General features: G+C 44.3%; 1 protein-coding gene across 2 annotated transcripts in view; it reads left to right on the forward strand.

Annotated features, from left to right (window-relative positions):
• The window catches only part of IQGAP1 (IQ motif containing GTPase activating protein 1), a 261,663-nt gene that overhangs the window by 23,480 nt on the left and 221,173 nt on the right, over window positions 1-17,010 (forward strand). For both annotated transcript variants that reach the window (XM_075916963.2, XM_075916961.2), the window contains exon 2: window positions 6,002-6,101. In XM_075916963.2, the coding sequence (XP_075773078.1) occupies window positions 6,037-6,101 (65 nt within the window). In that variant the 5' untranslated portion in view covers window positions 6,002-6,036. The remainder of the gene's footprint in view (window positions 1-6,001; window positions 6,102-17,010) is intronic.

The following is a 17,010-nucleotide window of genomic DNA, read 5'->3' on the forward strand; positions in this document are numbered from 1 at the left end:
TCTCTTTGCCAAGAACCAGGAGGGGGATAGAGGTGTTTAAAATACATCAGATCTCCTCTAAACAGATTACTATGAAGACTGTAAACCCCCAAATGGGTACAGAGAGAGTACCTAGAAATGAATACTAGGAGCCTGGGGGCGTGTACAGTATAACTGAATTAATTATTTTTTTGGTGGGTGGTTACAGTGCTAATCTGCATAGTTTTTGTGTTTTTTTCCCCCCCTAACCTCCACCGGATAGTAATTATACTTTCTTTGGACAGTGTGCTATTATTCTCCCTTTTGCCTTGGAAACAATATATGCTATGTGTTTTTAATCTCTCCTTCATTCCTAATATTCCTTTTCTTTTCCCTCTCTTGCCTTTACATTTTTTTCTTTTTTTTCAGCAATTTTTTTAGTTGCAGCTGGGAAAACAAAGTAAAAGAAATATTTTATACATTGTTCTGAAAACTCTGGCACTTGTAGTCATTTTTATCTCTGCAGGTCATGAATACCAAAGCCTTGGCTCTATCTTACTCTGAGGTTGACAGCTTCATAATTCCTGGGTAATGTAACTATTGGGGGAAGCTCAGGGTTGTGAAAGCTCATGGTTGTGAAGAGAAGGACCTTTCTGAGGTATCTTGGCTGATTGCATGAGGGACATTGAAAATTAATATTAAGGCTTTACATTTGGTCTAGTGTTCTGTAGGCAGCTGATGTGTGATGGGCCTTTCAGTAGCTAGCAGGAGGGAAGGTGGGTTTCTAAGTAGGATCTACCCCCTTGTAGTCTTTTGTATCAGACAGTGGCAGGTGTCTTAGTTTTTTTCATACTTTATTTAAAATGTCTTTCACGTAAAAATGAGGTAAAACATTTATCCGTTCAAATGCTACAAGCTTAGATTTGTTCAAAAAATCATCTTACCCTCTACTGGTTTGCAGCAAGCACGCTCTCTAGTTCTGTGTCTGTCTGAATCGTTTGATTTGATATAAAGTGTGAATATTATAAAGGGCTAAGGTCCCACATTGCCTCTTAAGCCATAAAAACCGGAATACATCATTTGTCTCTGGAACTAACTCCCACATAACATTGTTGAGGCTGAAATACCAAACCCAGGCCTCATCTCTTCTTTTTTTCTAAAAAATGACATTTATATGGATGAAAATGTCTGCAGCGGACACATTAAGTAAATACAAATTGAAGGGCTATAAACTCTCAGGTTTCAGAGCATAAGTCAACTTCTTGACTGACAGGAGTTAGAAAGAAACTTATCCTCTGGGGAAGTCATTTCATAAGTGACCGCAATGTGGTTTCTTATACTTTCCTTGAAGCATCAGGTACTGTCCTCTTCTGATGTAGGGTACTGGATTAGGTGGGCCATGCATAATAATCTGCTTTAAAACAGTACCCCCCAACAAAATAAACAAAGAAAGCTTGAGAGTTCTGGTATAATAGGCCAGTAATAATTGTAGAGATTGTTTCAAAAAATACTATTCACTGCAGATTCCTTTTTTTTTTCACATGTAGCAGAGAAGAAGGTTGAGATTTTCAGAGCTGCTATTACAATTAATGGAAGAGATACAGTGTTACAGCTAAATCCCTTGAACTGATTCTCTAGCAACAGCAAGATGCAAATGAGACATTATCTGATTCCAAGCGTAGTTATAGCAAGGAACTTGGAGTGCCATTATGTTTTCTTTCCTGCATTGTGAAGAGCAAAGGATTAGGAGGGGGAGGCACTCCTCTTCTGCTCTGTGTGAAATACCTCCCTCTCCATTCATGTTCTTTCTGCGGCTTCCCCAAATGCATTAAACATCCAGTCACTCTTCTGTAGACTTTCCCTGGCTTCATTTAACACAAGAAGAGTTTTCCTTGGATCCTTCTACCACAAGAGAACTCCTTTTTCCCACTATCCACAAGATCTCTCTTGAATAGTTGTAATCAAATTAATCCACATCATAATGTATGTCTAGTTGGGATGATTTTTCCAATGTGCATTACTTTACATTTATCAGTCTTAAATTTCAGTTGCCATTTTGTTGCCTAATCATTTAGTTTGGTGAGATCTTTTTGAAGCTCTTCACAGTCTGCTTTGGTCTCAACTGTCTTGAGTGTTGCAAGTGCTTTGGAGTATAGAGTCATAATTCAGAATGATCTGAACAAATTGGAGAAAATGATCTGAGGTAAATATGATGAAGTTTAATAAGGACAAATGCAAAGTACTCCACCTACAAAAGAACAATCAGTTTCACACAGACAGAATGGGAAGTGACTGTCTAGGAAGGAGTTCTGCAGAAAGGGATCTAAGGGTCATAATGGACCACAACAGAAATATGAGTCAACAGTGTGATGCTGTTGCAAAAAAAGCAAATATGATTCTGGGATGCACTGATTAGGAGTGTTGTGAGCAAAACACACGAAGACATTCTTCCACTCCACTGTGTGCTGATTAGGCCTCGATTGGAGTATTATGTCCAGTTCTGGGCACTGCATTTCAAGAAAGATGAGGAGAATTGGAGAAGGTCCAGCGAAGAGCGACAAAAATTATTAAAAGTTTAGAAAACATGACCTATGCGGGAAGATTGAAAGAACTGAACTTGTTTAGCTTAGAAAAGACAAGACTGAGAGGATACATGATAGCGGTTTTCAAGTATCTATGCGGATTTTACAAGGAAGAAGGAGATACATTGTTCTCCTTGGCCTCGGAGGATGGGACAAGAAGCAATAGGCTCTAAATTTGCAGCAAGGGAGGTTTAGGTTGGATATTAGGAAAAACTTCTGAACTGTCAGGGTGGTTAAACACTGGAATAAATTGCCTAGGGAGGTCGTGGAATCTCCATCTCTGGAAACATTTAAGAGCAGATTAGACCGACATCTATCCAGGATTGTCTAGATGGTGCTTGGTCCTGCCATGAGGACGGGACTGTATTCAACCTCTCGAGGTCCCTTCTAGTTCTAGTGTTCTGTGAATGTTATACAAGGACTGTAGATACTGCATTCATTAATCTTAGAGATAAGATAGAGCAGTTGTATTGTGTGGGGAAAGAACTAGAGAGTGAAAGGATATTGGAGAAAATAAGGGAGCTCAGTGGATGGGATGGAGTCGGTGAGGTAAATGGTGGGGTTGACAAGATGAGTTATGTCTGTGTCGATGAGAAAAAGAGGAGGGGGAAGGGATAGCTCAGTGGTTTGAGCATTGCTTGCTAAGCCCAGGGTTGTGAGTTCAGTCCTTGAGGGGGCTATTTGGGGTGTATCTGTCAGGGATCATACTTGGTCCTGCCACAAGGGCAGGGGACTGGACTCAATGACCTCTAAAGGTCCCTTCCAGTTCTATAAGATAGGTATAGGAGTAATTTTTCAATTACTTCATTTCATTTATTTTGTAATGGGCAGGTTGATTTGGCCATCAGGACAATGAAAACTTGGACCCAGGTTTAATTCAATTTGTTACAGGGATGTAAGCGACTAGTCGACTACCTGATAAGCAAATGCTTACCGGGTAGTCAAGTAGGAACTCAACTAGTTGCTTCCCTTCCCCTTGCTGCCTCTTCAAGGGGTCCCCCTCCAAGGGCCACGCCCCTGGGGCTGGCGCTGCCCCCTTCCTGCGCCACGCGCCCGGGGCCGGTGCCCCCTCCCTGCGCCGCGCTCCCGGGGCCGGAGCTCCCTTGCAAGTGCCGCGCACCCGAGGTTGGCACCCCCCGTCCAAGCGCCGCGTGCCCAGAGCACGGGCGGCCAATCAGCGGCGCTCACCATGCGCCCGGGGCCAGCTCCAGCACCATGCATGCGCCACGTGCCCGGGGCCAGGCCAGCCTTGAGCACTTTGCGGGCGCACACAAATGCCCCCGCGGGCACCATGTCACCCACGGGCACCGTGTTGGGGACCACTAGTCTTGCTTGTGCCAGTTCCACTGCTACGCCTCTCCTTTTGGAATGTACAAGAGCCGCAGACAACTCTTGTACATTTCAAAGGAAAAAGCATGGGGAACCTGTACCAGTGGGGACTGCTTTGCTCTCTGCTGGTGTGGGTTCCTGCTGCCTCTCTCCCTTTGAAATATGCAAGAGCCTGGGATACCTCCTGTACGTTTCAAAGGGAGAGAGGAAAAGAGAACCTGCTGTGTCTCTCCAGAACCATGGGTGGCTCTTGTACATTTCTAAGGGAGAGAGACAGTTAAATAGTGAGCATGCCCCTTCTCAGATAATCAATGGAAATTCCTTTGATTACTCGATTAGCTGATTAATCAAAATTTAACATCCCTAGTTTGTTATAGCATGGAGTTATGGTGAATAAGAGCAGTGTCGCATTGTGGTCTAGTAGAGAAGGGATTAGACAGGGAATCAGGATTCCTGTGTTTTTTTTTCTGGTTCTGTCATTAAGGTTGTACGACCTTAAATAAACCACGAGCCCACTCTGCTTTGTTTCTCCTTCCACTATTTGTCTTGTCTAATTATATTGTAAGCTCTTTTGTTTGGGGACTCAATCTTACTCTGTCAAGCATAGCAAAGTATGGCTTATGAGCCAGCCCATGTGGCTCTTCCACTGTTAAAGTGTGGCTCCCGGAGCCCCTCCCATACCGCCCCCATTCTAGGGATGTTAAAATGGTTCACCAATTAAACAAGAGCGCTTAACCGGTTAGCTGTTTTGACTTGGGTCCTGCTGCCTGGCCCTCTGCTTGGCCAGGCCGTGGCCACGGAGACCCAAATTCCTGCCCGTTGGGGCTGCTCCAGCCCAGTGTGGCTGGCTGCCCCAAGAGTTTGCTCATAAGGATGGATTAACTGGTTAGCATACCAGTAAATCTCCTGCTTACCAATATGCTTACCATTTAACACCCCTACCCTATTCTTCACCTACAAGACTGGGCAGAGTGGTGGGACTAGAGGCTTTTGCCCAATGGCAGTGGGGGAGCATTGGGAAGAAGCCCTATATCCTGGCAGGTTGTGTGTGTCTTGTACCTCTTGAACTTTTGAAGATCGTTATATGCGACTCGGAGGGTCAGTAAGTTTGGCCACTCCTGCTATATGTTTGTATAGTGCTAGCACAATTGGCTCTCTATAGCCTCTATACAGTATTGTAAGCCAAATAATAATAGAGAATATGCTGTGTGCACTAGGGATGTAATAGTGTAGTTAATTAACCGATATTCAAAAGCTTATAGGTTAACGCAGTGGTCTCCAGCCTTTTTACACCCAAGATCACTTTTTAAGTCTCAGAACAGGCGAAGATCTACTTCTACCCACCCCTTCCTTTAAGCCCCGCCTACATTACATGAGGAAATCTAATGTAAATGTACTGCGCAGGTGCGCAGTTCAGAGAGGGCTCAAGAGCTACTCTTAGAGCCCCTGAGATCTACTGGTAGATCGCAATCTACTGGTTGGTGACCACGGGGTTAATGCTATTGACAATACACATTTCTCCCCTCAGTACATTTCTTAGCAGGCTGGCCAGCAGCCCGGCTCAGTCCTGGCTTATGCGGGATCCAGGTCCTAACCCTGCTGCGGCTCTGCATTTAAAGTGTATTCGGAGCCAGGCTGGCAGGCAGCCTGGCTCAGTTCCAGCTCATGCTGAGTCTGGGAGCTTAGCCACTCCTCTGACAGAGGCTGCTGCCTCTGTATCAGAGGCAGCAGTGTTGGGTGACAGGCAGCTGGTCTGTGAAGAGAGCTGTTTTTTAAACTGTGACGAGGAGTCCTGTGGCACCTTATAGACTAACCAGTTTTTAAACTTGTTCCCCTCATGGACCAGCTCTGGTCTGGCACCACACACTGTTGCCTCTGATACAGAGGCAGCAGCAGAGTGGCAGAGGGCTCCTCGGCAGTGGGGCTGGAGCACACTGGCTGCCGGCCTGGGGCCAGTGAACTATAGAATGTTTGATTAACCAATAAGAATTCATGAGATTAATCGACTATTCAGGTAATCGATATTTAACATCCTTAGTGTGTATTGAGTATTTTTTGCATGTGACTCGGGTCACTTCTCTACCTACATATCAGGTGAGTTGCAGACTGACAGTATTTTTGATTCTTTGCAGCTGTCTTGGATAATGAGAGGTTGACTGCAGAGGAAATGGATGAGAGAAGACGTCAGAATGTGGCTTATGAATATCTTTGTCATTTGGAGGAAGCTAAGAGGTAAGGAGGAGAGGCTTGAAACTTGGAATTTCAGGAGGCATTATTGTACCTGCTTAAGGGAATATTTGGACATAATTTAGCTCTTGATTGTTGCTGAATGTTTGAGATTGGTAGCTAGAAAAGATGTGCATGTTGTTTAATGGGGATAGGAGTTAGTGCAAAAAACTAATGTAATTGACTCACTCTTTATATATATGTAATTTTGCATGTTTACAATTTTATGGCAGCATCCTAGGTGGAGAGAGTAGTATCACAGGTAAGACTGCCTAACACTTCCCGCTATAATCCTGTTTTTAGTTCCTTATAACTGTCAAAATGTGATGGTTTTGGTTGAAAGTTTCCATGGTGGATCTTGGCCTTAAGTTTCCAAGAACAAGATTTGGGAAAAGTAGTTTTGCCAATATGAAAACATTTGTTCCAGAGATATTTGAAAAATTCTAGTGGTCCTGTAGTTTGGTGGGGGGAAAAAAAAGAAAAAAATTGGCAGATAATGGTCTTGAGGTAAGAGACATAACTGTTGTTACTTCCATGAAAACCTACGCGTATCTGGCCAAGATACAAGAGAGAGTATTTTGCAATAGAACTTGTTCTGTATTTGCTCATTAATTTTCAGTTAGTCCCAACTGTAACTTTTTCCAAGCTGCATAAAGTTGCATGAATCTGCCTGCATGTCCTTTTCCTTCAAAATATCCTTTAGACTTGGAAAAAGCAGACTAAGCTGAGGGCTAGGACACTGTCTATTTAAATTTTACTTCCTCCAGTGATGTTGACTGTTTCTGGGCACAAGGTCGTTTAGTAGAGCGGAAGTAAAAACCAGGGTTCTAATATGGCAAACCCAAACCAAATCCATTTAAGCTGCTTTTCTAAAATAATCTATTTCTGTATGCTCAGATGTGCACGCTGCAAAATAGGGTGACTTCTATACATACAGCTCAATGTTTCAGTGCATGATGTATTCCTCTTTAGAAACTGGTTCACTAACAAACCAATATGATAGTACTTCAGCTGTAGTGGTAGTGTTCTAGGCTGCAGTACTAAAGATCCTAGGAGTTAAACTGTGTGTGGTGCACGTTATAGAATTTGTTTTTTAGTTTACTTCTTTAAAAGCTTGGAAAATTCCATAAAAATTAGGCTATGTTAGACTGCAGGCTTCTTTCAGAAGAAGCTTTTCCGGAAGAGATATTCTGAAAAGAGAGCGTCCACACTGCCAAAACTTTCGACAGACAGTGTCCACATTGAATGGACGCCATCTCGCATGTAAGCTGTGATTACTATGCGTGGAGCGGCCACCAGGGCACCTGTGCTTTTTCCTCTTTCCTCTTCTATCAAAATAACTCCTTTTTCCCCGTCCACACAGGCCTTTTTCCAAAAGAGCTCTTTTGGAAAAGGCGTTTTTCCTGGTAGAAAGAGTTTTACCAATGTTGGAAAAACCCCTCTGTTCTTTCGATTTTTTTCCCCCCCCCCCAAAAGAACGCGATTGCAGTTGTTTGGTTGTTTTTCTGAAAAAAAACCCCCTCTGTAGTGCAGACATACCCTTAGGCTAAAAAACGGCAGGGTTGCAAATTTAAATACCAAAAAAGGAGGAAATACCATAATTAAAGTTTGTCACATGTATATGCCTTATCAGTCTGTATATGATCCTGTACAGTTTTTTCCACAAGATCTCAGCCTGATTCAAGGTATAGACTTCATGGAGCTCTCAGAATGAGGCAACTGCTCATTATTTCATGTTAGCTTGAGGATACCAGTAAAGGATTTTAATTCCAGTTGTGTTTTAGCATTTTTGTCAAGTAACATCTGTCCATTGGGAATTAAGTTGAGGCCACTTACTAATTTCACACAGGTCACCAAATTATTAGCGGATCAAAACTGTCTGAGCTGATGAGCTAGATCAGTGGTTTCCAAACATTTTACTAATGCAACCCACCAGCTGCATGTTTTTTTTTTAGGGATGCTCACAAAAGTGTGAAAGAATCTGAACTCACCTTTTGCACCCCCTAGTTATAGAAATGATACCTCCTTATTTCACAGGGGTGCTGTAAAGATACAAACGTGAATGAATTCAAGGCACACTGATCCTACAGTGATAAGTTCAACAGCAGAGATCATAATTAAATCCATTCCATACTCCTATAGAATGTGGACGGCACACAGTAAATAAGACATAGGGCCATAACATGAATGTGGAGACTAGAGATGTAAAATCCTGCGGGGTGGGATTGCTCCATCCCTCACCAGTTAACTGTAATCAGTAAGCCTGACCCATTAAGGATGAAGTTTACTGGTTAACCATTTACATCCCTGGTCTTTTTTGTTTTTTTTGTGATCCACCATTACACACAAGCACTTGATACTGCATTCCTAACCCTTACCTGGTACAGAGGGGAGGCTCCAAAGGGGGTGGTGGTGATGGAGTTCACCCAGCACTCATTCTGCAGCAGTGGCTTTTGCTCCACAGGGTTGGGCCCAGCTCCCTGCTCCAGGGGTTGCAGCCTGGTATATGGGGCTGCAGCACCACTCAGGTTTAGCCCCGTGGTTCCCCTTGCCCCTGCAAGAATGGAATAGTGGCTAGGCCAAATTCAGAATTTGTGTTGTTGAGACCTTGCTCAGTGGGTTTGTAGCCAATGTCTCCCATAAACTGAGCAACTATTTCCAATTTGGGGGCAATCTATATCTTTTAAGTCAGCAGTCCAGCCATGAGCTCCTGCATGGCCCCACAATATGCCAGTATCTTTATGACCTTGAACGTTTCCTCAGCTCTCGCCCCCTAGCAGCCTTACTCTACTTGGCTACACTGATGACATTTTCATCATATGGAGATCCTGGAAGAATTCCACAGGGATTCCACCCCACAATCAACCTTAGCCTGCAGTAGTCCACACACGAGATCCACTTCCTTGACATTACAGTACAATTACACGATGGACGCATTTCCACCACCTTATACCAGAAACCTGTTGACTGTTACACTTACCTGCATGCCTCTAGCCTCCATCAAAGACACATTTCCCAATCAATTGTTTATAGCCAGGCCATAAGATACAACTGGATTTGCTCCAATCCTACAGACGGAGACAAACACCTATAGGATCTATATAAAGCATTCTTTAAAACGGAAATACCCACCCGGAGAAGTGAAAAAACTGATTGACAGAGCCAGAAGAGTACCCAGCCATCAGCTTCTTCAAGATAGGCCCTACAAAAAAAACAGAACTCCATTTGTCATCACCTACAGCCCCCAACTTAAACCCTTCCAGCAAATTATCAGCAATCTACAACCTATCTTGGAAAATGACCCCTCACTCACAGGTGGGGGACAGGCCAGTCCTTGCTTACATACAGCCCCCCTAACCTCAAACAAATTCTTTCCAGCAACCATGCAACACACCTCCATCATACTCTTCCTGGAACTCACCCCTGCAGTCAACTCCAGTGCCAACTCTGTCCACACATTGATACAAGCGACATCATCACAGGCCCTGACCACATAAACCACCACATCAGAGGCTCATATAACTGCACATCCACCAATGGGATCTATGCCATTAAGTGCCAGTAATGCTCCTCTGCCATGGATATTGGCCAAACTGGACTCTGTCTGTGACACAGGATAATGGACACAAATCAGATATTTGAAAAGGTAACATTCAGAAGTTTTTACAAGAATTTTTACAGAATTTACAAGTTGGATACCTACAAAAATAAAAACCTTGATTGGATTACCTGCTACATACATCCAAAAGACATAAAAAGCCAAACACCAGGTACTTGAGGGAACCCTCTCTCTCAGCTTCATTTAGTATGGAAACTCTAATTGACTATTCTTTTCCCTTTCCCCATATTCCCTGAAGAAGTGGGTTGTGTCCATGAAAGCTCAGGATACCATCTACATGTTTTGCTAATCTCTAAAGTGCTGCAAGACTATTAATTGTTAAGTTTTTTCTATTACACACTAATATGGCTACGCTTCTGAAACTTTTGTACTGCCCAGCATTGTACTGGTAAATGCAAGCTCACAGAATGCCTATCATTTCATCAGAGGAAAATGATATGCAGAGACACTGTTAACTAAAGTGAAGATTCCTAAACTCTTGAATCTAAACACACGTGGATTTAGATAAAACTAATACAAGTTTATCTACAGAAAGGCAGATTTTAAATGATTACAAGTGATGAGGCATGAAAGTCAGAATTGGTTACAAAGGAAATAAAAGGATTAAATGCAAGTTAATTATGTAGCTTGTTAAGGATGGTAGCTTAAAGGCAATACAGTTTTTCTCACTGTGACTGGGTGTACCAGCCCTGCACTGAACAAGCAGAGTTTAGCCAGGCTATCCTGGCTGAAGGAGCCCTCCCCCGCAGTTCTGTTGGGCATGCTCAGACTGTAGCCCAGGTATAAAAGCCTGGGGAGAGGCTCAGTCTGGGCTGGTTGGCGGAGGAGAAGGACCTCTGTTTGTAGCTCCTGAGCAGCAGCAGCCAGCCGCCCGAGCCAAGAACAGCAGCGGCCCTGATGACAGCTAGGACACAACCTCCGCAGGTTCCCAGGGATACGTGGACCACAAGGAGCTAGAGGACCCAGCTGCTATGTGGGACACTGACCCATTGGATCTGGTAGGAAGCGGCCGGGAGGGTGCAGGAGCAGCCTCTCCCACCCAGAGAATGTTGGCGTGTTTTGGACAGATTCCCTGCTGAGGGAGTGGTGGACCATTCGGCCACTCTCAGGGCCCTGGGCTGGGACTCAGTGGAGTAGGGTGGGCCTGGGTTCCCCCCTGCCCTCCCTTTGTGACTTTGCTCAGTCAGCTCTCCAGCATTACAGTAAAAGGCCAGCCTTAAGTTCAGTTTACTGACTCTGGCCATTGGGCTGTCTGGCCATTGGGCTGTCAGACTTAAATGTACTGACTTGGTCTTAGTCGGCCTATCCTCTCTGCTTTAAAGGGCCCCACGTTGATTCAGGCCATTAGGCTATCCAGTTCTGAGGCGAGGGGTTTTACGACAGGGGTTTTTTCTGGTTGCACGGTGTGTATTGCTGACTCAGCCCAAAGTCTGGAGATCCTACCCCCCAGGCGAGAGAAGAGAGGACCGCCCCATGACACTTACTGTAAGCTTACTGTAGTCCATTCGGGCTGAAAAGTCTCTCTGAGTTCAGTTATGCTGATTTTGTCTTTCAGGTATTGTAGCTATTGTGAGTACAGATGGGAAGAGAGAGATGGATTGTGTGTGTGTGTGTGTGTGTCTGTGTCTGTCTCTCTCCTATTCCTATACTATTCTCCCCTCTTTGAAGATTATCTCCGTGTGGCTTTCAGGTGACAGTCTGTTTACATGGAACTTCTAGCTGTTTCATTGTCAGTATGCAAAGTTTTTGCTCACATCATTCTTCCTGTCACAGAATGGCTGCCTAACTAGGTTACAGCCCGTAATAGTTCATTTGATTATGTTGTTACCTGGCTTGGCCATCAAGGTGTCTTTTCCCTCTGAAAAACTGATTTGGGCCTGTTTTTCTAACTGGACGCTGTTTCACTAATGTTATACAGTAAGATTCCTGTAACGCTGCATGCAATATTAATACAGGTGTTTTATTAGGGTAATAACGTTCGACAGATTGATCTTGCAAATGATACCTCACAAGGCATATTTTGTGCACAATTTATAATACTCTTGTAAAAGTGATGAACATAATGGAGAGACATCAGATCCCCACCACGGGATGTGCTTACAGTGCATAGTACATCATTAGTCATGCTTGTCCTCTACACTTTCCTGTTGGCTCTGTCATTATCTCCAGTTGAAACAGAGTCTTTCTTTTCCTCTTCTGATAAATTGGTACCGGAGGAAGAACAGCCCTTTCCATACCATTCCTGTGCATCGTTCCAGAGACCAACATGTCCATGACAAAAAATACCTTCTCAGCAACTTGTAACTTATGCCATGCGAATGCGCACCATCTTCAGTGAATCAGGCCTATTGGACACATTAAGGAACAATATTCCCCCTTTGGGATCCATCTGATCTGTGAAAAAACAGTCACCTCCTTCCCCCTTGAGGGATCCTTTCAGCAGGCCCACAGATTTGATAGCAGAGGAAAAACATTATGGCCTATCTTAGTGGTTCTGCTGAAACCAGCAAGATTGCGTCCCTGCTTTCCAGGTAAGGTGTGGCTGCATCACTCTTTTCTCCACTGGAGAATTTCTGATAATTCCAGGAACTTTTGTGTGGAGTGTTACGTGGAAGTTCCAGTTTGATTAGAACATAAGAATGGCCGTACTGGGTCACACCAAAGGTCCATCTAGCCCAGTAGCCTGTCTGCCAACAGTGGCCAGCACCAAGTGTCCCAGAGGGGGTGGACCGAAGACAATGATCAAGCGATTTGTCTCCTGCCATCCTTCTTCAGCCTCTGACAAACAGAGGCCAGGGACACCATTTCTATCCCCTGGCTAATAGCCTTTTATGGACCTAACCTCCATGAAATTATCTAGCTTCTCTTTAAACTCAGTTATAGTCCTAGCCTTCACAGCCTCCTCTGGCAAGGAGTTCCACAGGTTGACTATGCGCTATGTGAAGAAGAACTTTCTTTTATTAGTTTTAAACCTGCTACCCATTAATTTCATTTGGTGTCCTCTAGTTCTTCTATTATGGGAACTAATAAATAACTTTTCTTTATTCACCCTGTCCACACCACTCATGATTTTATATATCTCTATCATATCCCCCCTCAGTCTCCTCTTTTCTAAACTGAAAAGTCCCAGTTGCTTTAACCTCTCCTCATATGGGACCCGTTCCAAACCCCTAATCATTTTAGTTGCCCTTTTCTGAACCCTTTCCAAGGCCAAAATATCTTTTTTGAGGTGAGGAGACCACATCTGTACACAGTATTCAAAATGTGGGCGTACCATAGTTTTATACAGGGGCAGTAAGATATTCTGGGTCTTATTTTCTATCCCTTTCTTAATAATTCCTAGCATCCTATTTGCCTTTTTGACCGCCGCTGCACACTATGTGGAAGTTTTCAGAGCACTATCCATGATAACTCCAAGATCTCTTTTATGATTTGTCGTAGCCAAATTAGCCCCCATCATACTGTACATATAGTTGGGGTTATTTTTTCCAATGTGCATTATAAGAGTTTGAAGATTGTCATCATGAGCTTCTGGATAGTCCTCACATCTCAGGACAAGCAAGAATAGCTTTAATGATTAATGAATTCATACTGGAGACAGACAGGCATATCCCTGCCACATGCATGTCTGCTCCTGAAGGAGTGGAGAAACACCACTGTGTTCTGGCCAAAGGGTCTGAATTCCTTTTCTCCCATCCAGCACTGAATGCTAGAGTAGTCTTAGCTGTCTCAGAAAGTGCAAAGCCGTAACATATTTGATCTATACCTGTTGATAGGGAAGGGAAATATCTAGATCTTTTAGGGTAGAAAGTCTGCTCTTTCTTCAGTTTACAATTCAGGATAGTAAATTATCAAGCATTATTGACTAAGTATGGCTTCCATATAGGGTGTGGGCCCCCAAACAACTGATTTCTAAGAGAAGGACACAGAGGAAAAAAGGATCAGGCCCAGACAAGCTGGTACGCGACAAATGAACTGTAAAACTGGCTGGGGGTGGGCTTGGTGAGAGGGGTAATAGGGAATTCATATCCCTGTGATCTATTGGAAGTATCATTTTGGGAGATTAAGCAAATGATTTAAGGAATAAAAGTGAGTGAGAAGTTAACTTTGCAGAATCTGGGGGGAATTGAGCTGTTGTGTAAATGTTATAGAGCCGTGGTCACCAACAGATTATTCGCGATCGACTGGTCAATTGCGAGGCCTCGATCAGTCGATCGCGAGGCATCCTGTTTGCCCCGCCCCCATTTCCCTCCCACCCCGAGAAGCCCCACTACTTACCTCAAGTGAAAATGGAGGTAGAGTCGGCTTCCTGGGGATGGACAGAAGTCCTGCAGCTTAGCACCACTTCCAGAGATTCCGGAAGTAGTGCTAGCTGCTCCCTGCACCGCACAAGAGGGGTGAGTCAGCCCCGGGGGAGGCGTGAGCGCCAGGCGGTCAGCCCCGGGTCAGGTGTGTGCAGGGCTTCTCTGCACCAGCGGGGGTTGGCCCCGGAGCAGGCGCGTGTGCGTGCGCTGAGCTGCCCTGCGCCGGGGGGGGGGGGAGGTCAGCCCCGGGGCAGGCATGCGCTGGTTTCCCTTGGGGGTGGGGAATCCTGGGAAGAGGCAGATACAGGGGACTCTCTGCCTCCACTGGTATCCCACTCTCCGAACTCTGTCCCTACTCCCCTGTCCCCAGCCACAGAATTCTGTCCCCACTCCCCTGTCCCCACTTCCCGAACTCTGTCCCCTTTCTCCAGCCACAGACTTCTGTTCCCACTCCCCTGTTCCCAGCTGCAGAAACCTGTCCCAACTGGCACTCTGTCCCCTGCTGCAGAACCCTGTCCTCTGTCCTCCCAGCACCCTGTTCCCTCCCCCGTTCCCCCAGCCGCAGAACTCTGTCCCCACAAAATGTATTATTATAAATGCTTCATTTTAGATTTAAATAGCATGAATAAAAAACAGACCATTTATTTCATAACTATAAACACGTGATTTTAATTTTATACATCGCATAATTTAAAAATAAACTGTTTATTAGAGTGTGTAAGTAAGGGCTGGGGATAGCAAGTGACGGACAGGAGGAGAATACAGAGGGCAGGGCTTCACGTAAGGGGCGGAGCTTCAAAGAAGGGGCGGGGCAGTAGATCTTCGCCTGTTCAGAGATTTAAAAAGTGATCTTGAGTGTAAAAAGGTTGGAGACCACTGCTATAGAGGGACACTGTTATAGGGAAAGACGACTTGGTTTCTTTGCAGCCATTCTGATGTAAAATGGGCCCTTTTCTAGTTTTGTATCCTGTTTGTGACACCAGATGTTAGAGAAGAAACAGGCAACTCAGGAGCAGATGGGGTAAACGGAATCGCTTTATTGTGTGGGTGCAATAAATTGGTTCTGTTTACCCCATCTGCTCCTGGGTCACCTGTTTCTTCTCTAACAGTGAAGTCAAGGAATTTGCTTATATAACTTTCCCTAAAAATATGGTTGTTTATGTGACTGGAAGCTCATTGCCAGAACTACCTTCCAGTCTGTAGTAGATGTGGAGGATACCTTCTTCAAGGCCATGGCTACAGCTCCTGTTCATGGCCCCTGAGGAGGGAGAGCTGCTCCCCGAAACATCCCTATTCACAGGTCATTGGTTTGAGTGCTGAGCCATTATGTTCCTAAAGTATCCCTAATGGCCTTAATTAACACATTCAGAGTTAAAACCGGATTTACGCTTCATATTTCTAACTGATGTGTGCACAAAAATAGAATATACAGATTCAATGGAACATCAGTCTCGTTCTCTCGGTTTTAACAAAGCCCTTTTTTTGAGCCATTAATGTTGTGCTCTGTGTCCCTCCTTTCCATGAAAGTCGTCTTTCTTGCTGCTGACACTTCGTGAGAAGAATTGGTAAACTCAGAGCTATGGTGGTGGAATCACCTTTCACAATGTTCCACAAGGTTGAGGTCTCCCTATGTTTACACTCAATTTTTTTTTTTTTTTACCAGAGGTGGTCTTCTAGTTTCACATCAACCAATCCATTTACTTATTTTCTTTCTGAAACAGCATGCATCTGCAGAAAAATGTCCCCTCCATTCCCTCAACATCCATCTTAGCCCTGGTCTTCTACCTGTAGAAAATAAACCAATCACAAAGGTCCCCATGGCTATGTCTTGCAGTAGCAGAGACTTAGGGGACTTGCTATCTCCCCCAGAGAATTTCCAAGTGGATTTATGATAGCTTTAAATTGTGCAACCAGCTCTTGGGCCTGTCTTTTCCCCAACAAGGATGTGCACTGACTCCACCGGAGCTTAGACTATGACACTACACTCCCTGCATATGTAGAGTAGCCATATGGAGCTCTGTACAAACCTCTACCACAGTGTGCCTTGGTGCAGGACTTTGTGGCAGTTGCGTCCTTCTGGATGGTAGTTCTCCACACAGTCATTCCATCTTCATCCTTGCATCTTCCTCCAAGTTAGTTCCTGCTTGTTAATAACCTTCAGTGGAATGCCATAGAAGAAGAGGAGATTACTTAGCTGTAACTGGAGATTTCTTTGTGATGTTTATTTTGTTCTACTTCCTGGCTGCCTTCCGCGCTGTCAGATTCCTGGTGGAGAAGGAACTGGAAGATACTGTCAATATGTCATGCCCTTTATCACCTTGGATGGAAGCACAGAGTCCTTATACAGAGTGCATATGTGGACAAACGGACCCAACTTTCAAATTCTCTGACTTGGTGTGAATGGTGCATATGTGTAACCCTCAGTGGAACACAGAAAGGTACCATGCATTTTGAAGAATCTCCGGTTACAGGTTACCTTATCTTACCTCATCCAGTTACCTCATCTTAATGCTTCAAAGCAAAATAAATGGTTAAAGGCAAACTATGAAGTAACTACTACTTTTTTCTTGTGTTGATGTCTCATGATATATAATGTCCTGGACAATTGCTGAGTTTTTTTTCTCGTGTATTTTTAAACTAAAAATATTGGATCTACTCTTTTCTGTTTTCTGGAGAACTATGGCAAGCTTTTTAGAGAGGGCTTGAGTAATGTCATAGATTTGCAGAATACTAGCACTGGAAGGGACCTTGGTAGGTCATAAAGTCCAGTTCCCTGCACTTATGACAGGGCCAGCCACCATCTAGACCATCTCTGGCAGATGTTTATCTAACCTGCTCTTAAATATCTCTAAAGATGGAGACCCACACCTTCCTTCTGAGTCCAGAACTTGAGTCTGGACAAGGGATGTAAGCGAATTGTCGACTAACGATAAACCTAGTTGTATCTGTTAATCTAGTTGACTACTTGCATTTCCCCCCCTTGCTGCCTCTG

Source organism: Pelodiscus sinensis, chromosome 14, assembly GCF_052426305.1.
Source record: "Pelodiscus sinensis isolate ZL-2025 chromosome 14, ASM5242630v1, whole genome shotgun sequence".
Classification (NCBI taxonomy): Eukaryota; Metazoa; Chordata; order Testudines; family Trionychidae; genus Pelodiscus; species Pelodiscus sinensis.